Source organism: Acipenser ruthenus, chromosome 14 (genome assembly GCF_902713425.1).
Source record: "Acipenser ruthenus chromosome 14, fAciRut3.2 maternal haplotype, whole genome shotgun sequence".
Taxonomy (NCBI): domain Eukaryota; kingdom Metazoa; phylum Chordata; class Actinopteri; order Acipenseriformes; family Acipenseridae; genus Acipenser; species Acipenser ruthenus.
The window spans coordinates 22,165,118-22,190,670 of record NC_081202.1 but is presented as its reverse complement, the minus strand read 5'-3'; the positions used below and the strand labels follow the sequence as shown (position 1 = coordinate 22,190,670).

The window sequence follows — 25,553 nt, the reverse complement described above, 5'->3', positions numbered from 1 at the left end:
GAGGGATTTGAAGCTAGTACAACGGCTAAATTTCGCTACAGGTTAGATACCTTAGAGGCCATGATGCTCTACGCTTGTGTGTGGACCGCTAGCTAACAAAGTTATTTTATACAGCTCAAGAAGCTCCAACAGCAGCTCCAACCAAGCTTTTAGTGAAACCGTACCAGATGCACACAAACCCAAAATGTGTTTAATGTAATGTTTATGCTGAGATAAGTGAAAAAGACGTCAAAACTAACTAAGCGAGCTATTCAGCCCTAGTTTTTTTTTTTTTTTTTTTTTTTAAAGCGGGTTTGTTTTGGGAGCGCGCGTGCGCGAGCCTCTGTGTTTCGGAACAGGAAGCAGCGGTCAGTCAGAGACTGGAAGACTGAAGAGAAAGAGAGGCGAGGAGGTGGGAGTCTCCGCTGAATGTTGATTTTTTTAAAACTTGTAATTGCAAAAGGTAACAAATATAGGAATCAAAGCTTACGGAGTGGAACAAAAGGCAATTTCATACAGAAAGCCGGTCAATTATTAGCACTGGACGTTTTTAAAAATATTTGTCTGATAAAAGGGCGTGTTTTTTTCGTGTCTTATTTTCTTATTTTTTTTATATATTTTTTTTTTTTACCCGTACATGTTTATTTTTTTTAGAGATTTCCAATTTTACTTTTGTACTGCAAAAAAGGGGTCAGTTTGAGGATGGGGTGTACCCTAAGCACGGACGATAAGGCAGCGCAGGATCGTAGTAAAATGATCGACAGGAACCTACGAGACGACGGAGAGAAATCGGCCAGAGAAGTCAAGTTGCTCCTTCTCGGTAAGGAATAGAGGATGTCTGTTATAAACATTTGTTTGGTATTGCTTTGAATTCTTTATTTGCTTCATTCATCGGATCTCTGGTATTTTAAACCGTAGGCATAAAACATATTTAAAACTTAAGTCTTCCCAAGTCTCCTGTAACTTTAATTTTTCCGCAGTGCTTTAAATTGCCATATAAAAGCTTGTTGCAATTTGCAACTATTGCATCTGATCACAGAAACAAATAATAATAAAAAAAAAACTATTTGATATAAATGTAAATAAACCCATAACACGTTGTATCTGTTTTTAAAATCCATATACACTATTTCTGTATGAATGGTATAGTGTTTTATAATTTTTTTTGTAACGGGTCTAGTAGTTACTTGTCGGTTTTGACGAAGAACCAAAAACAACCAGAGCAATTTGCTACGTATTTGTTACAACACTGTTCTACCTGCCAAGTGCAGTAACGTTGTTGCCTCTGATGCTGCTTTGCATCTGTAATTTAAACTAGAACTAGAGGCCCCAAAATATGTCGGTATTCACAGTTGAACAAAAAGAGAAGAAAGGCCACCATTTCCATTTTGTGTTTACACGGTTTGTAAGTGAAAGATTAAGGTTTGTTTGTTTACATAATTACGGTTACATGTTAACATATGTTTGGAAACAATAGAAAAGCGCGTGCAAACTTCCCAAGACATTTTGGGGCTTAACATAAAAAAAAGATCTGTTGCACAATAAATCAAGGATGCACTAAACAGTGGTTTCCTGTAGCCTTCAACGCAGGTTCCGTCTTTGCTGTATGTTGTATTTCACTTCCTTGTTGTAAAATACCATAGCAGATAGATTTTATATATATATATATATATATATATATAAATAAATTCTCCATTTCTGGTGGTTGTGATACCGGAACACAATGTGTGACTTATTTTAACTGTAAACACTGATGATAATAATATAAACAATCAACGAGGCAGGCAGTAGAAAAACAGATAAGCCTAATACTAGTACCAAGGGCTATCGCGTTTACCACTGGGGCCACCAAATTAATAACTAGCTGTGTACTGTATGTTTGACAACAAACAAGGATATTTTCACGCCCCAGAGAAGGGATGTGCGTCGGTTAGCATACGTTATATACCCCTCTGCAAAGTGATTTTTTCAAACCATGTAGCAGGAATATGTAATACGCTAGTACGTCGTTAATTGCACTGCTACAAATAAACGTATTGACAGTAGAGGGTGGTGGTAACAGGAATAATGCAGCATAGAATTGTGTTCACCAACCAGTCTGTCGGGGTCTGTTTTAATGATCTATACAGTTGCAGATCTAAATACAGCCTCTCTACAACTATTAATCCAGCTGTGGGTTCCCCCAGGGTTGATTTATGGACCCACTTATTAGATATAACAAAAAAAATGCATATAAATGAGATCAATGGGGATTGTCCTGTTCAGTTTTGCTACTATTTAGGCAATTAAACACCCCCTGTATGCTACATCAGCAAGATACAGTATGAATCCTGAAACATTTTATCTTTATGAATAAAATGTTTCAGGATTCATACTGTATTTCTAAATTTCTATATTACGAACCACGTTTTGTCCTTAAATGTAAATTTAATTCCAGTATACAATATAGACAGTTCCTAGAATAAAATTTGAATTGCACAAATACCACCCTTTAGTTTTTTTAAATATTGGTAAACTTTAAGATAATGAGGTGCCAATCCCCACACAGTCTTATGAGTGTTGTCCAGAATAATTTTACTAAGATACCTTTTTAGTTAAATAAAACAACTGATTCTGTGAAATGTGTGCCTATTTAAAGTTGTGTTGAATGAGAAAAGAAGGTGTTTGTGTGGTTAAGGTAATGTTAAGGTCTAGAGCTTTCTGCAGAGGACCATATATTTGAGCTGTAGAAGTGTACTGTTGCAGTTGCCATACACATTGTAAAGTGCTGGGTGTGTGATATTGCTGTTCAAATGCATTCCTGTTTCCAGGTAACAAAGATAGCCAGTTCCAATTACAGCAGTAAGTACAACTGAGATCAGTCAGTAACATAAAACATTTACTGGCTACCGTTCTTCTTGGATTAGAACAAAAAATAAATGAAATAAAGCATGAACTCTAGAAAAAGTTATGCTCTGCTCTCCAAAGGTTTACTGAAAAGACAAGGATGTTGGTCTGTTTGAGAAATCTTGTTGTGAAAAGTGTTAGTTTGGCCAAAAATGTATCTGCACTTGTAACATTAACTTGATTCCTGGTTACATTGCTTTATTTTACATTACTTATTAGGACTTAATTGACTTCAGAATTCTTACTTATTTCCATTATGCTTGTTGGATGCCAGATCTATCCTGCCTGCATTGGGATGTTCCAAACAGCTTGAAATAGAAAAGGACAAGCACTTAAATTTGTGATACATTGTATCATGTGTTCCAGTGGATTGCACTATTTTTACATTTAAAAAAAAAAAATGTGTTCATAAATTCTGCTACATTTAAGTAAACTCCAGATGCCAACATATTTGGTGCAGACAGTGTATTATACACCAGCATATGCACAAAGGAAAGCTAAACATGGCCTATCTACCAGTCTACAGAAAAAAAATGAATAAGCACATTTAACACCAAATATATGAACACATTATGGCCACAATATCTTTTTTTTAATCTGGCTTATAATAAAACCTAGTAGTCAGAAGTGTGCCCCCACAATCCACATTTGCATGTGACTTCACTGACATTTTCCTAGATTTCCATGCAGTCTACTGTATGAAGGTGAAAGTGATGTCATAGGCTGGCTGACAATTTGGAGGTTTAGCTTTATGCATTAGTCCTTGTCAGTGTGTTACGCAACTATTAAATGCTTACCTTTTAAATGGCTTTCCAATGTATTTTAATATCAGGGATTTAATTTGCTGTAGGCCATGGTATTAACTGATCTAATGCCACATTATCTTGTTGTGTGTTGCTAATCCTATAACATTCTTAGCAGAGCAGTCTTATTAAGGAATACAGTTTTAAGCAAAGGTCGAAAATGCATCAACCTGGTTTTAGAAGAGTTTCTTTTCAATTGTATTATCATTTTAATAGTGATTTTAGATGTTTGTTTTGCTAATGAATTTGCAAATTCATGCATTTTATTTTGGAATTGCTTGTGATGTCGATGTTTTATAGAGCTGACTTCAAAGTGTCTAGTGCTACATTTTAAATACAATAACCATATACACTGAACAATAGTGTTCTTGTTAATACATTGATCCCCTGGCCTATGTATGTGTGTGTTATATATATATATATTATATATATGTGTGTATATATATATATATATATATATATATATATATATATGTATATGTGTATATATATGTGTGTGTATATATATATATGTGTGTATATATATACATGTGTGTGTATATATATATATATATATATATATGTGTGTATGTATGTGTGTGTGTATACATACATACATACATACATACATACACACACACAGTGCCTTGCAACAGTATTCAGACCCCTGACCAATTCTCTTATTACTGAATTACAAATGGTACATTAAAATTTCATTCTGTTTGACATTGGTGACATTGGTTTTATGTTGGGAAATATTTTTAAGAAAAATAAAAAAACTGAAATATCTTGCTTGCATAAGTATTCAACCCCTGTGCTGTGGAAGCTCCCAGTTTACACCGATGAAAGAAATTGCCCTAACGAGGACACAATTATCTTACCATTGGCCTCCACCTGTGAACCATTAAAGTTGCTCTCACATTTTCTGGATAAAAACCCAATTTTTGAAGGATCATTGGTCAGGCTGTGAATCTGAAGGAAAATGAAGACCAAAGAGCATTCTACAGAAGTTAGAGATAAAGTAATACAAATGCATAGATTAGGGAAAGGGTACAAAATAATATCCAAGTGTTTGGATATCCCAGTGAGCACAGTTGGATCAATAATCAGGAAGTGGAAGCTGCATCACACCACCCAGACACTGCCAAGAAAAGGCCATCCCTCAAAACTCAGCGCTCAAACAAGGAGACTTGTGAGAGAAGCCACAGAGAGGCCAACAATCACTTTGAAGGAGCTACAGAGTTCAGTGGCTGGGAGTGGAGTAATGGTGCACCAGTCAACCATATCAAGAGCTCTGCATAACACTGGCCTGTATGGGAGGGTGGCAAGAAAGAAGCCGTTACTCAAAAAGTACCATCTGAAAGCACGTCTGGAGTTTGCCAGAAAGCATGAGAGTGACCCAGCTGCGATGTGGGAAAAGGTTTTGTAGTCAGATGAGACCAAGATGGAGCTTTTTGTCCAAAACTCAAAGCGCTATGTGTGGCGCAAACCTAACACTGCCCATGCCTCAAGACACACCATCCCTACAGTGAAGTATGGTGGTGGCAGCATCATTCTGTGGGGATGCTTCTCATCAGCAGGGACTGGGCATCTTGTTAAAATTGAAGGAAGAATGGATGGAGCAAAATGCAGGGAAATACTTGCAAGAGAACCTGCTTCAGTCCGCTAAAAAAACTGAAGCTTGGGAGGAAATTCACCTTTCAGCAGAACAATGATCCCAAGCACAAGGCCAAAACAACATTGGAGTGGCTTAAGAACAAAAAGGTGAATGTCCTACAGTGGCCCAGTCAAAGTCCTGATCTCAATCCCATTGAGAATCTGTGGCACTATTTGAAAATTGCAGTCCACAAGCGTCGTCCAACCAACCTGAACAACCTGGAGCAAATCTGCCAAGAAGAATGGGCCAAAATCACTCCGACACTGTGTGCAAAGCTGGTACATACTTACCCCAAAAGACTTAAAGCTGTTATTGCAGCGAAAGGTGGCTCTACCAAATATTAATGTGTGGGGGTTGAATACTTATGCAAGCAAGATATTTCAGTTTTTTATTTTTCTTAAAAATATTTCCCAACATAAAACCAATGTCACATTACAATAATTGATTTTGAGTTTCAGCGTTTTAAAATAAAATATCAAACAGAATGAAATTTCAATATACCATTTGTAATTCAGTAATGTGAGAGAATTGGTCAGGGGTCTGAATACTTTTGCAAGGCACTGTATATATATGTATGTGCATATAATGTAGTAGTAGTAGTAGTAGTATTATATTTGAGATACCAACTTCCACTAAATTGAAAATGATTTGGATAAATGGGTCTGCTAAATTAGGGTTGGGGACAATATTGAAAATCTCTAAAATGTATTTGCGGGATAATGTGATAATTGCAATTATCATTGTTTGCTCATTTAGATTCCGATTCCGTTCATTTAGATTCCGCATGCACATTCAGGGGTGTGCAATTCGTATCGCCCGATGCCCGGTACAAGAAGTTTTACTGTTACTTTGCCCATCGGACAAGTACTTAATACAAATGAAAATTCTACACAAATATCCCTTTAATATACAAACCCTCAGTCACACACAGTAACGAACATATTTAAATGAATGCAACAATACTATTACATTGCCTTTTTCTACAGTAGGAGCCCAGTAAAGGAGTATTTAACATAATATAAATTACAAAAACCTTTAAAGTATTTTATATGTAACGGTTTAGCAATTCAGTTTTTTAAAAAGCTATTTAAATCGGGTGGTTGGCAGTAGGTTTGTAATGCTACAGATTTACTTAATTATTTTTAATAATATTTTTAACTTTGAAATTACTCCATAGCATTACACTCTTACTAAACTACTACCTTCTCTGAATTCAGGCTGTACTGTGCTTTACCCACTGAAAGGCCCACAAGTGTGTGGTGCTGGTGTTTTTTTTATATATAAATTGCACACCCCTGACATTTATCCTGCTCGATTTATTTTAAATGTACTTCCCTGTTTGCTAAAATACAATTTCTGTGTTGTGTTCTTCGTACACATTACATTAAGAATGACTGTACAGGATACAAATAGTAAAATCAAATTACTACCCAGTGCATTTTCAGAATTGGAAATAATTAAATATTACTTTTTTTTTTTTTTTTTCCAAAAAATGAACTATCAAATAAGTAAGCATTTACAAAGATACAACCTCAATTACGCTGTTGTATTGTTCACACCTGACACGAAACAGTTGTTGTAGATTAAACCCACAGCTTGTTTATTATGCTGTGTACTGTATAATACTTAAGCTGCCGTCTCTGTCGTACACATATCACCACTCACTTACGGCATCACACATCCTGGCAACAGCAAGCACGACACGGCATCAGACGACATGTAACCCAGCAACCACAACGGTATTGAACATTGCTTGGCATGTCAAGATACGGGGGTCTGATCAGCGTTTTTGATCTGTCCAAGCTGGTACTGTTTGTTAAAAATGCTGAAATTGTAAGCATTTCTCTTAGTATTCTTCAGGAAGCTTGGTTTGTTTTTTCTCAGCAGTGTCATGTTGGTGCTTGTGTATTCGGGCAGACGCCTTTGTTGGCTTTTCTTGGCAGTCAGTCATGTTGCTGTTTGTGTACTTGGGTAGTCACTTCTTTCTGGCAATTTAATACATGCATCTAGGGCTGGGACGATAATGTTTTTTTTTACTATCGATGCATCGTTTTCATAAAGACCCGATGCGTCGTTTTTTCATAACGCAAAAGAAACGTGTAAATAAGTACATATGTTTATATCAAATTTAATCACGAAAAGTAAACATTTCTCCAGTTGAACTTAACTACACATTTTTAATTATTTGTCTAGTCACACTGTTGATGAGGTTCCCCACAAAGTTAATAAAACATTAAAAATATTACTGTCTTACCTTAAGATGTCTTGACAGCAACCGGATGAGAGGGGAAAAAAAAAAAAAAAAAACTCCAAATGGGAACACAAGAATAATTATTTACAAGTCCAATGTAACAAAGTCTGTGTTCACGCTAGAGCTTATTTTCTATTTAGAAATATTATGGCATCCACATTCAGAAATATTATGGCATCCACATTCTCCGGTTTCAAAGAAGAATGGAGTTTGTTCACAAGCATCCCTGCTTTGCTGAAGACACGCTCGCTCGGGACCGATGTTGCAGGGATACTTAACATACTCTTTGCCAAGGCTGCTAGGTTGGGAAAGCGTGTCTGGTTATTTTTCCACCAAATCGGAATCTTCGCTGATGTTTAATGGAGTTTCAGAAGCGTCATCTCTTGTTGGATTAAGGTTTCCTTGGAAGTAGTGTGTGTTTGTTGCCGTCCACGAAGTAACAATTCCATTGCTTGTTCGATCTTTGTTTTCTTTTTTAACAGGCAAGTCCTCTGTGCTGCAATCACTTGTACAGGCACGATTTCCGGCATTTTTGAGGTTGTCCTCCACCAGCCTCACTAGTTTGGAAGACAGTGCTTCAGAAATGTGGGCTGGCCTTTTCAGATAGGAAATCCAGATGGCGAAATCGTGGGGTCAAGAAATGACACAAAGCAGTGGCATAACCTCATTACTTGGGTCATTCAGCTGATGTAAACAAAATCGCTGAGACAAATTACGCACTAGCTTATCTCTCAAACTCAGTGTAACTGGAATTAGCAAATCAGTTGAATTTGAAGAAGACTGTGTCTCCCCTTCATCAGGAACTTCAGTCAGTCTGTGTTTTATCCCTGCTGCAAGTGGGTACAAAGAACTAGCCGTAATGTTTTTCTCTGCACTCAAAAGTACTGTAGCCAGTTAGAATGGCTGTAGTAGAGGTAGTATCTCGGCCATTAGCTGTCAAGCCTGTGTTATTTATTTTGCTCTGACGCTTTTTGGATCAACTTTCTTTCCAAAATAAGCTGTCACTGAAGGTGTTGCTTCCTTTTGTTTTTTTTTTTAAACTTGTGTTCCCGCTGTCATATTTTTTCGGGTGCTGTCTTTTTAGCGGTTTGTAAACTCTACAGAAAAACTTTGACACTTCTGCACACTATCCACCCCTCTCTGACACAGACCTTGAAAAATTACTGAAATCCGAGATGTCATTATTTTTAACTCCTGTTAACTTCTGCTGAAACAGCATCTTATACCGAGTAGTGTGCAAAACTTTGGGACCACCCCACTAAAAATTACCTTTGGAAGCTATAAGAAACTGGACTAAGTCTGCATTCTAAAATTGAGTGCACAGATACCTGAACTGTGGAAGAATGCACTAAACATTCAAATATAATTAACTGTAGTTTAAATTTTGTCTCTTGTATTTCATCTATCTTTTGATAGTGAAGCTATTCATAAATAAGTTAGTATTCCTCAATTTAGTTGCATATTATTACTCTCTTGTTGCATACTATAATGGGTAACTTGATGACCTATTTATTTAGCTGCTGCCTTTATCCAAGATGACTTTTAAATAATAAATAAAAGCAAAATACAATTTTATCTCCTGTGCTCCGCTGTTGTGTCTTGGTTAGCCCTCCCTCCCCCAACCCATCAATTAAGTATTGGTATTGATTTATATTGCTTCAGTCTGAAATAACTCAAGATATTTGTAATGTTGGAATTATACAACACACAGAGAATTAAGGTTTAGGCTATTTGAATATGAATAGAATAAAAAAAAAAAAAAACTATACTGTGTAAAGAGAACAAGTTGCTGAGGCTGATTCTGAACCAAGTAAATCTATACTGTGCTATTAACAGTAAGAACATAGTAAAAGAAACACCTCTGTAGTTTAATAATGTAAATGTTTGATATGCATCAGATAAAAATTGAGAAACCTGTCCCAACTTTACAAGAGACTCCAGTACCGATTTGGTGTCAAAGGTATCTTGTCTTTAACAATAATAAATCAAAAGCAATATTTATAACAATTTGTGAATTTAACGAAGACAATAGACTTCAAAAATACTATTTTAATTTCTCCATCTTGTTTGTGAACCCGACATAACAAAGCCTACTGACGTAACAATGTTGGACACCAATGTGAAATATGCAGAGTTAAACAGATTCCCTGCATCAAGCCAATCTTCTTCTATCCTTCTCCAGCTTTGACAGTAAATAATATTCTGCCTAAGGTCTTCAGATAGCTCTTTACTTTTTCCCATATTGACTTATTGGTAATGACGGCAATCATCCTATGCCTAACCCTTTTATACGCTCTAAGAATGTTCGCCTACAATCCAGCATTTTCTCGACTTTCTAGAATTAGTCTGCAATTTCTAGCACCTTGTAGACAATACTATCATAGCATCAAAGGGTATGAATACTTTTGAATTAGCATATTTGGAGTTTTGCAAGAAAGTTGCTGAAATAATCTTTTAACTTTTTAACTTAACCACAAAAGCAAAACTTTTGCTACTCAGGATTTTGATTTTCAAATATCTCATGACAATTTTTTTTTCTGGTACAATAATACCTGCAATTCATAATATTTAATAAAATTAGCCAGCTTATTTTGAAAACCCTGCATGTACAACCCATTCTTGTTGTAAAATTAATGCAAATTTGTCTCTTGTCCTGTTTCGAGGTCCTATCGTACGTTACACTGCAGCAGCAGATGTGATCCATAGTTCACCCCCAAGTCTCTAAGTCATTTTGGATAAAAGCATCTGCTAAATGACTAAATAATAATGAAGCACTACTAATGCATTCATTTTCAGTCACAGGTACAGTAAGTATGCTCTAGGATATACAGCAAGTGTGATCTGGTGCTTGTTTATCTGTGACTTGATTGTGTCCTTATAAATATTACAAAATGTAATACAAAAAATGATACCTTCATTTAAGTGTCAAAATGGGACTGCAAGCTTTTTTCGTCCTTCTGCTTTATTTACACATTTTATTTATTTAAATGTACTTTGAAACAGTAGATAATTATAAAATATGAAGCATCTCTATTTCTTTCAATATATTTAAAGTACTTGCTTTTTGTAAGGCACACACTCAGGGGCGTGCACAAGGAGAGGCAAGCAGGGGCACTGCCCCCTCCAATAATCGTCTCCAAAATATTGATTTCTGCTGATCTTTGTGTTGCGTTTGCACTTTCTGTCACTGACACTTACAAACTGAACATATTTCCTCATCACGTGCAGTTATGGACGCGCGTGTACTCGGTTTGCACACGTTCCCCCATATCGTGCAGTTAAGGACCGGCACGTGTGTCCCCTTCATGTTTGAGTCCAGCTACAGTAGTACAATTAGTGGAAAAAACACACATTTTTGAAATTATGCTGTTTTATGCTAAACTGAAAGCTGTTAATATACTAAAGCGAAAGCGCTTGTGAAGCTGAATCAAGAATTTCAATGCAGTGTTCCTGAAATGCAGTACAATCTATTTGTACATCACGTTGAGCCTATTTTAACGCTCGGAATCGGATGCAATGTCTTTGCCAGAACTCATGAAAGTCTGTAAAGAACACGACCTGGGACTTCTGTATCCTGATGTATTCGACCTATTGTTGCTTTTGGCCATGCTACCTGTTACAGTTGCAACTGCAGAAAGATGTTTCAGTGTTAAAAAGCTCCACAGCATATGGACTTTCATTGAAATAGTGAGTGTAATGCTATTTATTTATATAACCATATCAACACTCCTCTCTCTCTCTCGCTCTCTCGCTCTCTCTCTCTCTCTATGTGCCCCCCCCCCGTGTACATTTTAATGAACATATTGATGTTATATACTGATAATTGAGGGTGGAATTGAGGACAGTATAGGGACGGTGCCGCACAGAGAAAAAAAAATGTTAGTTACCTTGTTGACTGCTGACGTCTTAACTTCACTGGGTGGCAAGTACGTAAGGGCATTTTTTAAGTTGTTCCTGCTTTCATTGTTGTGCTTTTGCCACATTGAATAGAATGCAGCTGTATTGCTCCGGTTTTTAATCTAGCATGTTTGATTCTTGCATATTGTTGTGGAAGAAAGCACTGGGGAGCACTTTGCTAATTTAAGGAATATATTATATATATATAGTAAATGTTATTTGTGGACGTTTTTGTTTGTTTTGTTTTTTTGCTTAAGTGCAATGCACACAGGACTGCGAACGAATAAAAAAGGGCTATCTACAGAAGGAAGATACGTAGTTTGCGTCGCTTGCGTTGTGCAGTAGTTCATTTAAACTAGGTTTCTTTTTTTTTCCTCTCTGTACTTGTTTGTATGCATTGGCCCTAAGAGGTGAATTTCGCAGTGACCCCTCAATTTCATGATTTCCACGAAATCCGTGAAATCGCGATGTAGGTAGACACCTAATAATGCGTAATTGTATTTGTTTCAGAGACATGGGCAACTGGTGGCCTGCCAACAGTTCAGATATTATTTATTCTGCTGTGATAAACATACATTACTGCATGTATAAAGTGCTTGTTTCAATGTGGAAGACCAATCGTTACATGTATGCTGAATACAACAAGGAAATTCAATACCCTTGTGACAGAGTGAAAACAAAAGCGAAACACACCATCACTACGGTCGTACATCATTTGTATAACAGAAGGACATTTATCCTAAAGACCTGTCTTTAATACTGGTTGTTTGTGATTTAACATTGTAAATGTAAAATAACAAATTGCTATAGAAAGATACAGTAAAAATTAGTTCTGAGACCACCGCTGTAACTATTTTTGTGTTTGGTAATGAATAGGTGCACATATGATTTACGAGGATACATTGTGTTACTAGGGAGTTGCTGAAGTTTATTTTAAAGCTCAGACTTTCTTTTAGTTAGAGAAGTGAAAGCGCATGTTAATATTTTTAAAATGTGTTTTGTGTTTTGAACAAATGCGAACATACCGGCAAGCTGGTGTAGCGCTGGGCGCCGCCATCTTGGGGAGCACGCGCGTCCTTATAGCTGTGAGCAAGCTTAATAATATTTTAATGTGGGGGGACATATCCTTTGATTGGGTTTTAACTATAGTATGCTGAACTGTTGAGTGGGTCTATAAGGTTTCAACCAAGGGAAGTTACCCTTACATTTTAATAAGTGTGAATCAGTTAATGCAGATACTGTAACATTTATAAGACTATACTTTAATGAAGGTGTTGTGGATTAGTCCTGGGGAGGGTCTAGTGATAAGGGAGGGTCTAAGTACCTGTGTAGAGCTCATTTGAGGGCCTAGATTTGAGACTCCAGTGAGGCTGGAGTGACTGAGTAGCTGTATACTCGGTGTATGATGTCTGTGTTAAATACAGGCTTGTGGATTTGTTTTTTTTTGCACTGCCAATTTTCACCTCTGACCTTAATAAAGCTCACTTTTTTGGCATTTTAATCTCAACTTCTAACTGTTTCCTGCCACCTGCCATAGCCACTTGACCACGATACTTTACAACCCTGAACATTGTATCTATATCCTGCTGCGAGTGAAGCAGGAAGCAGCACATTGACAAACTTGTGGCTGATTCTTCAATCTTTTAAACTTAGTTTCATCATAAGAAAGGATGGTAGATGGAGAAAAATAAGTTTTCCATGCACGGTGAGAGCGTGGATTTCTTTTTAGTCAATATGGAGGTAAGCCCTTGTATGTTTGCAGTTCGTGTCGGTGACAAAAGTATATAATTTGAATTGTCACTACAGTACCAATCACAAAGCAAAGTACGACAAATACACTGCCGATGCTAGAGATGCCATCCTTGCTGATCTTAAAGGCAACGTTTTAAGGCAGCAGAATTATTTTTCCAGAGCCACCACAGTACAAACTTTGAGTCTTATTCACTGCATCATACCTTGTTCCTGTCGAGCTGGCACTGGCTAAAAAGCCACGGATTGACAACCTCTTTCAGTTTCGCAGAGATTCAGATATGCAAGTGGAAGAAAATTTCAAGAAAATTATGCATGACTAGTTTCTTTGACACTAGACGAGAGTACAGATGTGTTGGATGTAAGTCGCTAACGTGCAGGAAGAACTTATGAAGTTGGCCTCATTACACGGAACAAAGAAGGGTTCAGATATTTGTTGTTTTCTATTTATGAGGCTTTTATATTTAAGAACTTTTCAGTTTTACACTGTAATACACTGTTAGTTGCCCTTTTAACATGCTGTATTGTAGGAAGCATTTTTCAGTTAGGCAATGTGTAGCCTCAGAAAAAATGTGTGGCCCACCAAATGGTTTTAATTGATTTTGTGGCCCTCTGCTACCTTTAAACTTGGCCACCCCTGGCCTAAAAGAAAACACTAACACAACTATTAAATAATTTCTTCCCTAGATCCTTATGTAGATTTTTGTTAACTGCAGTTAATGTAAAAGCTTGCTATATGCATGTACTATATGCAGGCCTATTTATTCATTACTACTGGTACTGATACAAAGGTCCAAGAAATGCAAATGATGAACTGCATGAAAATAATTTGAAAGCCCCAAGCATACAAACAGTGGTTATACATAAACATAGAACATACATCATTAACATAATGACAACATAAAGTAAAATAGTATTTCGATTCCTACTGTGAGCTGCCACTCCCATAATGGTGTGCTCTGACCAGTACCAAGATGAAGCTTCTATTTGAAGGGTGAGGACCAGTTTGGCTAGATTGCATATCGGGTTAACCCTTTGAATGTCTATTACTAATCTATATGTATCCATCCTGATTTTGTTTTGTGAGAGTCCTTGCAAGTTTGTAAAACTAAAACCTCAAAAAAAGAACCACCATTAGTCTTCCAATAGCCCACAATCCACTGCATTAAAAAGTGTTTCCTGATTCAATGAAATGTATTTTACTTTGCTGAACAGAGTTCATTCTAGAAATGGTCAGTATGGTCAGATACAGTAGAACATGTCATATCAGATTTATATATCGGATATGTGAAAATATTGTATCGGAGGGAGTAATTTACTACAGCATAGCCAAAAGTTTTGCATCACCTAGAATTTTAGGATTGAGACAGTTAAATTTTGTTTAACATCATGTAATCAAAGAAACTACAATATGATATTGCAAGTCTACCGGAAGCCATAATAGTAGTACAGTATTTAATGTTAGATTTTGAAATGCCACATTTTGCCAATTTGAATTTGTTAATTCAATATGTTAGCATAACATTATTCAGCAGGTTTCATTCAACGTTATAAAGCAAAATTAGTTAATTCTATTGGGTGATGCAAAACTCTTGGCCATAGCTGTATGTTGTAGGTCAGGTAGATGAGTGTGTCTAAAACACCAAAGTACAGTACTGCAGTATACAAAGAAAATGAGCGAGAAGCATTGCAAAACAAAACAATATTACAATTTAGCAATTTACAAAACGACATTCCAAAAACCGCCTTCTCAGTCCACGCCAAAGTAATCGTGTTGCGTGTTAACCCAACAGACATGACGTTAAAAATAAAAAGCGCGCACACAAACTGGCCTTGAAGGCTGGCGAACAAATCTTGTTTCAGCTATTTAACTGTACAGTAATTATAATAATCCCTTGCTTTTATTTTATTTAAGGTTAAACTGGGCAGTTTGTATGTGAATTGACACCATTAAAAAGTGAAACTGAATTCCCTACTTTTTAAAAAAAAATCTGCAACTGAATCCATTCTGTCTTAAGTACTGAATTTACTGTTTTAGACCCATAATGTGCATTGATCAGTTTCTACCTGTATCGTTCAGTTGGTTGGCAGCATGTGTAAATAACACATGCCAGAGGTCTGTCGGTTAATCGAGTATTATGTCTTACAGGATCGGATATGTTCTACTGTACTGTCATTTAGCGTATATTGTTTTGTATATAAAACATGTTTTGCCTATACTAGTCATAGTGTTACTAATATGGTGCCGGGTACATCAATCAATCGGTTGTATTTTTTTTTTGGCAGGTGCTGGGGAGTCAGGGAAAAGCACAATTGTGAAACAGATGAAGTAAGTACAACTTTACTCACATGATTGCAAAATTGTCATTTTTACGTTTTTAAATGTTTTTGGTTTGGATTTTTTTTATATAATATTGCTTTTTTTTATTAGAATTATTCATGAAGCTGGTTATTCAGAAGAGGAATGCAAACAATACAAAGCTGTTGTTTACAGCAACACCATACAGTCCATAATTGCCATCATCAGGGCTATGGGGAGATTGAAGATAGACTTTGGTGAATCTGCAAGAGCAGTGAGTATTGGTTACAAATGAGTAAGATTAATGTTTAAAGTGTTGGTTAATACAGAATTGTGTGTGAAAAGGAGGTGAAACAATATCCAGTGAATAACAAAAACAATTGCATTTAATAAGTCTTGGTGTGTTTGTATGCGTGTTATTTATTATTATTATTATTATTATTATTATTATTATTATTATTATTATTATTATTATTAGTAGTAGTAGTATTAGTGTTGTAAATCGAACCCTGACGTTGACTTTGACTATCGTGCAAATTCTAATGACGATTATCAATCATTAACGAGTTAAAATGTTTAAAAAAAACAAAAAAAAACAACCTTTCTTCACAGTAACAGTTTAAAGGAACAAGAAGCCCTCTTTTTATAGAACATGGCATACAAAACTCATTCAAACAAATCCCAATGTTTTAAGACACGTTTGATAAATGCGTTGGCATTTAAATATAGCTTTCTTCAATTTTCATATTCCTGCCGTCGGTGGTGATGCGTAGGGGTGGAACGTCTGGTCACATGCCCCCCCAGATTTCTGCCGACATTTGAAAGTTTGTGATAAACAGACTGAGTGAATTTGATATAGCCCTGTTGGCTAAAATGGCAAAAAGAACCTACGTTCTTTACCAACTCCAGAGACATCAACAGAAACTGAACCTGACTCTACTAGAAGTTCTGGAGTTCAGAATGTTAATAGCAACGAGAGCGACGATACTTCCAACACTCATACTACAGAGGTTAGTGAAGAAGGCCTGTATCAGCCAGTAGTTGATTTTCCAGCCAGTGCCTGTGGGGTCAAAACCAGAAAATTCAGGCATGTGTGGTACAATGAGTATAAATGGCTTGAATACAGTGTACGTAATGACAGCTCTCTGCTTTTGTTGTCGAGCATTTGGCAATGGGCCAAACAGTGAATAATTAGTCTTGGTTTTCCTGCCTCTGCCTGTTGTAGAGGCTTTATCCTTATTAGGATAATGTGTGTGGGAACCAAATAGAGCTGTTGCTTTTAATCCTGTTGCAGTCTCTTTCATTGAACCTTTGCAAACAAGAATGTTACAATATTATATTTATGGTGTTATACATAATGCATTACAAAATACGTAGCTTTTCGAAATTGTGAGAATAGTTTTGAGTATTCCTTAATGTCAGATCACAACGTATCTGGGAACTTCATTTTTACGTTGCCACAATGTTCTATTTTTACGTTGTCACAACGTTGCCCGCTACAACGTGGCAACGTAATATTGTTAGCTGGGCTGTTGTTTGTTAACACAAAAGTGTGGTTGTATACGGGTAGAAAATAAGAACGGTATCTGTAAAAAATGACTGGATGGGTCCTGTTCTGCAATAATATATATGAAAAACATTTTTTACATTTTAAATTTCAGTACTTTCTTGGGTACACCTCTCACAAAAAATAAGATATAATAGGATTAGGTCATATTTGTGTTAAAGCATTTTGTTTTGGAAGCCGCAAGGTGGCGTAGCTATGTTTTAATATGAATGGAAAGTTAGCACCTGACAACCCAGGAAGTTTCTTTTTTTTGGAAAACTTGCTATGTGGTTAACAAATGCATTGTTATATTTTATCAAAAGTCGTTTATCTAATAATTTATACCTGGGACATTTGGGTAATTAAAACTTCTTTGTCTCTTGACTTGAACATGAACACTGCATACCACTGAAACCTTTAATTGCGCCCCCCACCCCCGCTATCGACAGTTACACGTCGCCTCTGCCTGCCGTCACTGGCCTTTGCCTTGTCTTGTGTAAAATCTGACAATTTTCCAGTGTAAACATAAATTAAGAAAAAAAAGGGTTTGAAAACTACATTAACATTGTGACCTATTCACATGGAAATAAATCAATCTCATTTTTTTAATTTTTTTTATTTGCTGTTGGTTACAACTTATGATTTACGTGACACAGCTTCTACACAGCAGCAGTCCCTTCCAGTGTGCCATGGCTGCAGAAATGCATTTCACTTTTTGCTGTCATATTTTAATCAAAACTTTGCATTACTTTGCATAGCCACTTAAATTTGCATTATCTTCAGTGAATACTATATCGTCATTTTTCCAAACCGTACATTAGAGGTAGCCTACCCTTTACTGCAATGGAAACTGTCTGTTTTGTGTAGTGTATCGGTCCAGGTTCCTGATGTGATTATAAGCTTGTTTCAATTTCAAAAAGAAAACTGAAGAGGATTTATTGATTGACACTTAACAGCAGCCAATAACCACTCTGGGCTCTCCTCGCTGATTTGATAGATATGGGCATCCGGGGCAGGTTTAGTATCCTAGGAGTTCTCAACTGATATTGTTAAGCGAGTGAACATTTTGTGTTGTGTTGAGTGTCCAAAATGAATAATAAAAAAAAAGAATGACTGCAGCGGATTGTGTACAATAATTTTGCATTCTACTGGTGGCAAACTATTTTGTACAACCTGCAATGTTTCATTGGATCACATACGTCGAGCTACGATCCAGTGGCATTTAGACAGACAGCAATCAAAAACGAAAAAGGTTGCGGATAGTGCATTGCTTCAAAACAAAAAAGTAAAAAAAAAAACTTTCTGAATGCTAAATATTAGTTTCGCTCAAGAGATGGCTACAGTTGGGACTGATTTTAAAGCAAAATATTTATAAAATACATTAACAAAACAGGTTACTCTTGATCTCTGCATCATCCGCCTGTATTTGTTCACAGACGCATATTCTCAGTAATTTTTAGAAGCAACAACACAGATTACGTTCTTGACAGGTAAATTAATATATGCAAGAGACATTTAATTTCATGGAATATTTGATTTCTTTAAAATCTTATCTATTTGTTATTGTGGGGTCCCAATTGATAAATAATTCTAGTATTATTGTTATAGTTACAAGCCTAATGTGTTATTATTAAGTTAATGTTTCTGAGATTACCTGATGACTTCATGTTAGTGGGCTACACAAATTTAGGCTACAATTTGAGCCGAATTGTTTCATATGCAGCTAAAGTAAGAAATATTGATTAGCATTCCTGGATTAACTAAATTTAAGGAGTTTTCACAACGCAATAGGACTTTTCCATAAATAAATACTTTCTATTTAAGCAACCTCAGGTGGTTACTGGTGGTGTATGGGTTTTGCATAGAAAGCAATTCCTGCCTATTTAGTGACTAACAAAAATGTAATTTAAATGTGTTTCTGTTTTGTATTTTTACTTTTTGAAATATGCATTTACTGGTATTGTTTTCACTAGGATGATGCTCGTCAATTGTTTGTGCTAGCTGGCTCTGCAGAAGAAGGATTCATGACTGCAGAACTAGCAGGTGTTATCACGAGATTGTGGAAGGATCCTGGCGTTCAAGCCTGTTTCAGCAGATCAAGAGAATACCAGCTAAACGACTCTGCCGCTTAGTAAGCACATTTATTAGGATTCAAGCATGTCCCATGCATATAACCTGTAATTTGCATGTGTATTGTTTGGAAAGGTAGTTTGCTTTAGCAGAGACTGATCTTAGAAAATGTTTACATATCTATGCCTTTACAACCCTTTGAAACATGACATTTCATTGCACTTGCATTAAAAAAAATAATTAAATGTAGAAATCTATGCAGGAATAGTTAAACAGGCATTTACAAGGTGTTTCTTGCTGATAAGTAATTGTCTTCCCCTGCTGGCTATAAATAAATAAATAAATAAATAAATGTCGGTGTCCTAGGAAATAAGTTGATCAAGCACTAACATTTTTAAAGGGGATGCTCCGTTGTTTCTAATGTCTATGAGCTTAGGCTGGGAAGTAGATTGAGCCTGGGAAATAAGTTGATCAGATATAGTAACAAACAATAAATAATTTAAAATGAATTTCGTAAGTAGAATTTGTGATATTAATGTGTATTTCTGTTTGTGTAACAAATGTTAACTAGCAAAATGTGTTACATATTTAAGGCTATTTTGCATTTCTGGAGGTGTTTGTCCCCTGGTCAACTTTTCATGGTGATTGTTTCACACTGTAATTCATTGGACATGGATCTTTTTGTCTTTTCATATTTCAATCTCTTAACAAACTTTCCATCTGTCAGGTTGTCTCAATTTTTATTTTTTTTGCCTGATCTTTATTATGGTTCTCAGTAATCTCCATACAACATAAATGATGTTGGTGTGCATCTAGTCACACTGCTATCTTCAAAGATTGTGTCGGATTCTTGCTTCCTTCACGATGAAGGTTATGTAATGTGAATGCAAAGATTTAGCTGTAAACATAATGAAAGTATACATGGTAGAGGTCTGTTTTCTTGATGGAAGGATTAATTGTTTACCTTCCAGTATTGTATAAATTCTCTGGTTGAATACATCTATTTCTTTGGCATCATTAGTTGTGTAGCAGTCCAAATGTTTTTGTGTATTTCATGTGGTGTTTTATTACTATTATTTCTAAACTTTCTAAAAGTTTGAAATTGAACAGCAGGGAAACTAATTTATATGCCTGTGTGCTTGGTTGTTGTAGCAGTAATTTCCCTCTTGACCTTGTAGTAGATTTAAGAAAATGTCCTAATTCTCAGTTAACAGTAAGATGTTTTGGTAAGGGATTAAGCCTGATTTACAGCTGTGATTGCAGTTTCTAACCACCGCTCAAGGGATGTCACCACTAGCGGATTTACTGGTATTTTGACCTTGAATATTTCTTGTCAAATTGCATTAGATTCAGTTAAAATAATGTCTTGAGGTGTGTTAATTCCCTATACACACCTTCAGTGGACAAGTCATGCCCTAGTCACATTTAAAATATAAAATATATATATATATATATATAATATATATACACACACACATTGTCAAGCTTTCTTGTACACTTTGAACTAAACGGAAGCATGTTCTTTTAAATTTATATTTTTGACCTTAAGTCACATTTCATTCTGTTTCCCTTTAGTTACCTGAATGACATGGACAGGGTAGCGCACGCCACTTACATCCCTACTCAACAGGATGTCCTCCGAACCAGAGTTAAAACAACTGGAATTGTAGAGACACATTTCACATTTAAAGACCTCCACTTCAAGTAAGTGCATTTTTACTTTCTTTTGTGCAATTTAAGACAAGTCTACAAGTGCTAGAATAGCTAAGTGTAGTGCATTCTTCTTGTGGATCACTAAAATTAACTTTTTTTTTTTAAACTGAATTTTCTGCAGTCATAATGGGAGTAATGTGACATAGATGGATAGATACAGTACACTTTGCGTTGTGTTGTATCTATCCATCTATGTCACATTATAACAATAAAAATAACATTACATACCAAAACGCTGTGTACTATCCTTGTATTTGCTAAGCATTTTTTGACTGCATATATATTTACTACAAACCTATTGTACACGTACATATTCATAAGAGATAAGGTAGAACACATTTCCATATAACTTGGTTTTATGACAAGTCTGCAGTTTGCACTTTCCATTTTGTATTTGAAACTGCCAGTAACTAACACTGTGGTCAATGCTCATTCTCAAAACTGGAGCTAATTCAAACAACATGGTGGTAGTAAAACAGTAAAGGGAAGCAAATTAATATGCAAAGAGGGGGCCCCCAAAACGATAACAGCCCTGGGCCCCCATTAAACATAATCCGGCACTTACTGTATGTATGTAATTGATACATTACATTTAGACTTTTGCGTTTTAACAAAATTAGTGAGTGATCATAACAATATAGTTAGAGAAAATGTAAAATAACAGGTAGATGTCAGTTAAAAATGCTCCAAAAATTACAAATGTGCCTGTCCTCAAATGAGGACAATGACTCTACTAACGGGTTAATGTTTGGTACACTGTATTGTCATTCTATTAGCAGTGTTGTCCATTAAAAATAAACACTTTCACTGCCATTGTTTTAACCTCTGGCAATATCAATGATGCAGCCCACATTCTTTGACAGGGTTTTATAGTTGGTTCCCTGTTGCATTCTATGATTTGAGGTGTCCAGTAGAAATTAACCTTTTCACTTCCATATTGTTTTTACATCACTGATACAGATCTTTTAAATTCTATTTTACTTGGTTTTTAAAAAAAAAAAAAACCAACTTAAATATTAGTTTTATTTTTTGTTCACAAACTCCTTTTTGTATTCTCTTGGCCTGAATTGAGTCTACTTTGTCCACATTGGTCAGTTTTGTTTGTTTTGTTTCAGAATGTTTGATGTGGGTGGGCAGAGGTCTGAACGAAAGAAGTGGATTCACTGTTTTGAGGGAGTTACGTCAATCATATTCTGTGTTGCACTCAGTGACTATGACCTAGTTCTAGCTGAAGATGAAGAAATGGTGAGTTGTAAAACCAATTTAGAGCCATGTGCAAATTTAATGTATCCTACAGCAGGCAATATAAAAAATATTTGTAGATTACATTTTTTTTGTACTCATTTATGTAACATGAAACCAATAGCATTAGCGTGCTTCAAACAACAATGTTGTGCTTGCAGCAAAATTGTGGAATTATGGTTACTGCAAATACTCTTCAATCTCTACATACTCTGCTCATTGCGGATAATTTGATCCCAATTTTATGTTGGGATCATTTGTTGAAAAAGATATCGACACATTTATCTGCCAGTAATGATGAATCTTGCAACTGTTAGTTGCTATAATGACTTCTCATAATAGTAGAAGTAACAGATCCATATAACAATGTTTGTGCCAATCGTCTTTATTTCATGGCAAGAAACTGGACATGCAATAAAACCTTTTTATTACTATTGATATGTTTAGTTACTGTTATTTTTAATGTACTGCAATTTGCTTTTCAGAACCGAATGCATGAAAGCATGAAATTGTTTGACAGCATCTGCAACAACAAGTGGTTCACAGACACCTCTATTATCCTTTTCCTAAACAAGAAGGATTTGTTTGAAGAGAAGATTAAAAGGAGCCCTCTTACAATTTGCTTTCCTGAATATGCAGGTGGAAAAAAAACATTGTATTTAGTTTCCAACCATGGGTATTGGTTGTTTTTATGTGTGTCAATTGGTATAGGTAGATTTAAAAAAAAAAATGTAGCAATTAAAGCAATTGTTTAAAAATACAGTGTATGGTGCTTCATAGTTCAGTACACTGAAGGCAAAGTTTTCATTCACAGTTTTGACTAGGCTTGCATGCACTATAACTTAAGCTAAGAGTGTTCACCCTTTTTATAAAGGATCCTTTGTAAAATCATTATTAAAGCTGCTAAGTCAAAACAGATCAGGAATTAAGTTTGTATTTTTTAGCTTTTTTGTTGTATTGTTAGAAAAAGAGGGGAAGAACATTTTACAAGCTGGGAAATTAAATATATTGTCTTTCAATAGGATCCAACACTTATGAAGAAGCAGCAGCTTATATTCAATGCCAGTTTGAAGACCTGAACAAGCGAAAAGACACCAAGGAGATTTACACTCACTTCACTCAAGCCACAGACACCAAGAATGTGCAGTTCGTGTTTGATGCTGTTACTGATGTGATCATAAAGAATAACTTGAAGGACTGTGGTCTCTTTTAAAGCACCACAGATCTTGGTAAGTGATTTTAAAAAAGAATTCTAAGCTATCCACATCCCTAAAAACAAAGGACATTCTATTGGTAATATATTTCTATATTTATAGGCATGGGTACATTTCTGAAAAGCCTTGAAGAGGTTGGGAAGGACATCTTTTACATACAAAGGATATTTTCAGCAGGCTCAAACTAGGATGTGATATTTTAACCCTGCACTGTTCTACCCCATCTAATATAATTATTTTCAGCCCAAAAGCAGTAAATGCTGGACCAGTGCTGATAGAGTAGCCCTGGGGGGGTTGGAGAGACACAGTATCCCATGTAACATAGACGTTTGTTGTTAAATAATCCAAAGACGTATCTAGTAAATGATGAGGGAAACTTGTTCTCTTCTAATTAATTAGTATATTATGTAAATTATTATTAGTAATAGAAAAAAACGCTGCCACTAACTACTGTTTTTGTTTGTTTTTCAACAGATTAGATGAAAACATTTGCCAGATTTAACAGATTTTTTTTTTTTTTTATGGGGGGACTCAATATGAAATGATGGACCAGTACTGTACTGTTTGTCAGTTTTAACAGCTTTATTTATGTTCTTGTCTTGAACATTTTAAATCAGAATTAATGAAAACATTTTGTCTGGATTGTATGTATAATTGTAACGGTAGCACCAGCTAATGTTCACAAAAAAGGACATTTTACAAGAGGATGTTTTAATTGATTGACACATTTCATGTTTGGCCTTTTTATAGTTGGAGGCTTGCCTTTGGTGGAACAATTACAGCATGTTTCCCAAGTTGTGGGGGTGGGGGTACATAGTGTGAATTTCATTTGTAGGCTGTTGTGCCTTCGTATGCCTTTTACTGTCCTTGTAAAATGCTTTGCTTGCTTGCTAAATTGTTCCAACATATAAGTGTATAGTTTCATGTTCAACGATTTCCTTATGTTTCCTATGAAACGTATACCTGTGTTACACACAATTCCACCTTAAATAAACAACCTTTTAATAATCTGTATGACCAATAAATATGACCACAATGCATTGCCTTATGGGTAGTGCCAAAGTTTTATATATGCTTTTAGTTGATGAAAATGCTGTATTAAATAGAGGTTCATCTTGCAAGTCTCAACATTTCTAATGTGCTTAATGTTTTAAAATGCAATTTGTTATCCTTGAAAATGAAATGCATCCCACTGTTTTAACGAGAAGCTTTAAAAAATGTGGAGTAAAGTACTTGCATATAGTGAATTATGGTTAAAGAATTTACTATTAAATCCAGAAAATATGTAAATTTACGATTTACTGACTAAGCTTTTCACACAGCATACTATTTCAGTGTCTATCAGTCGTTGTCTTATAATTTAAAATGACTGGTTTGGGATAATGTAAATTAGAGGCTTCTAAAGATCAGAACACAAAGGTCCTGCAAAGTTTGTATTTGGAGCATGGTAAAATGTAATTGTGAATATTGTCACATTTCAACTCATTCTATTCAATGACCGTTTTAAAGAATAATTTCCACATTTTTGCTAATAAAAACAAACTATTTTGCAATCTGTATGATGAAACCATGGTATCCTTTACTGCATATTAATTGGAAACTGCTGTTGAATATTGGATATGTTTTCTATGTCCATCAGACAATTTATATGTAATGTACCTTGTGCATGATTTTAAATTGACCATTTATAATCTCTCTCAATTCTATTTGTATTCAAGTACGCAGAAATGGTTGGATGAACAAATAGACAAATAGTTAAGTTCATTTACAAATATTCCAGATTGTATATGTGCCTTTGTGAAAAAAAAATTTTTTTCTTCATAGATTTACAAATGTAAAATATTTAAACGGCAGACAGAAGCATCAGTTTTCCAGAACTTCTGGGCTTCTGATCAGTTTGGATGTCCGTAAGCAAGTAAATAAAATTGAGAATTCTGAAATTTGAAATAACTGTCTCTCCATGTGAACAAAATTGCCTGTGCATAACTCAACACACCAGCAATCATGTGTCAAACTGATTGATTACAAATCAAGTTTGACTCTAAAAGTGGCAATAACCCCATATGTTTAAAATACATAGATTATACACAAAATTTTTGTTTTGGGGCAACGTGTTTTTTTTTTTTTTTTTTTTAGAACTTGGTGAGGCTTGCTCAGACACTTGGTCTCAAAGGTGAAACGCATGGATGGATGTCTTTCCTAAACATGCAATAAATCCAAGTGCATACACTGCTACAAATTTACATAAAGAACATATCATGGGCTAAT

General features: G+C 35.5%; 1 protein-coding gene across 3 annotated transcripts; it reads left to right on the top strand.

The window, feature by feature from the left end:
- LOC117419852 (guanine nucleotide-binding protein G(i) subunit alpha-1-like) lies at positions 1-24,842 on the top strand. Of its 3 annotated transcripts, none has more exons than XM_058986120.1 (10): positions 1-391; positions 668-799; positions 15,488-15,530; positions 15,633-15,774; positions 19,020-19,177; positions 20,692-20,820; positions 21,945-22,074; positions 22,557-22,710; positions 23,094-23,300; positions 23,760-24,842. In XM_058986120.1, exons 2-9 carry the CDS (start codon positions 682-684, stop codon positions 23,282-23,284), a joined length of 1,065 nt encoding a protein of 354 aa, XP_058842103.1. In that variant the 5' UTR covers positions 1-391; positions 668-681; the 3' UTR covers positions 23,285-23,300; positions 23,760-24,842. The 3 variants fall into 3 exon arrangements, with proteins under 3 accessions (XP_058842103.1, XP_033889029.1, XP_033889030.1); XM_034033138.3 differs by having other exon boundaries at positions 5-442; positions 634-799; XM_034033139.3 differs by having other exon boundaries at positions 6-391; positions 634-799.
- The last annotated feature ends 711 nt before the right edge of the window (positions 24,843-25,553 follow it).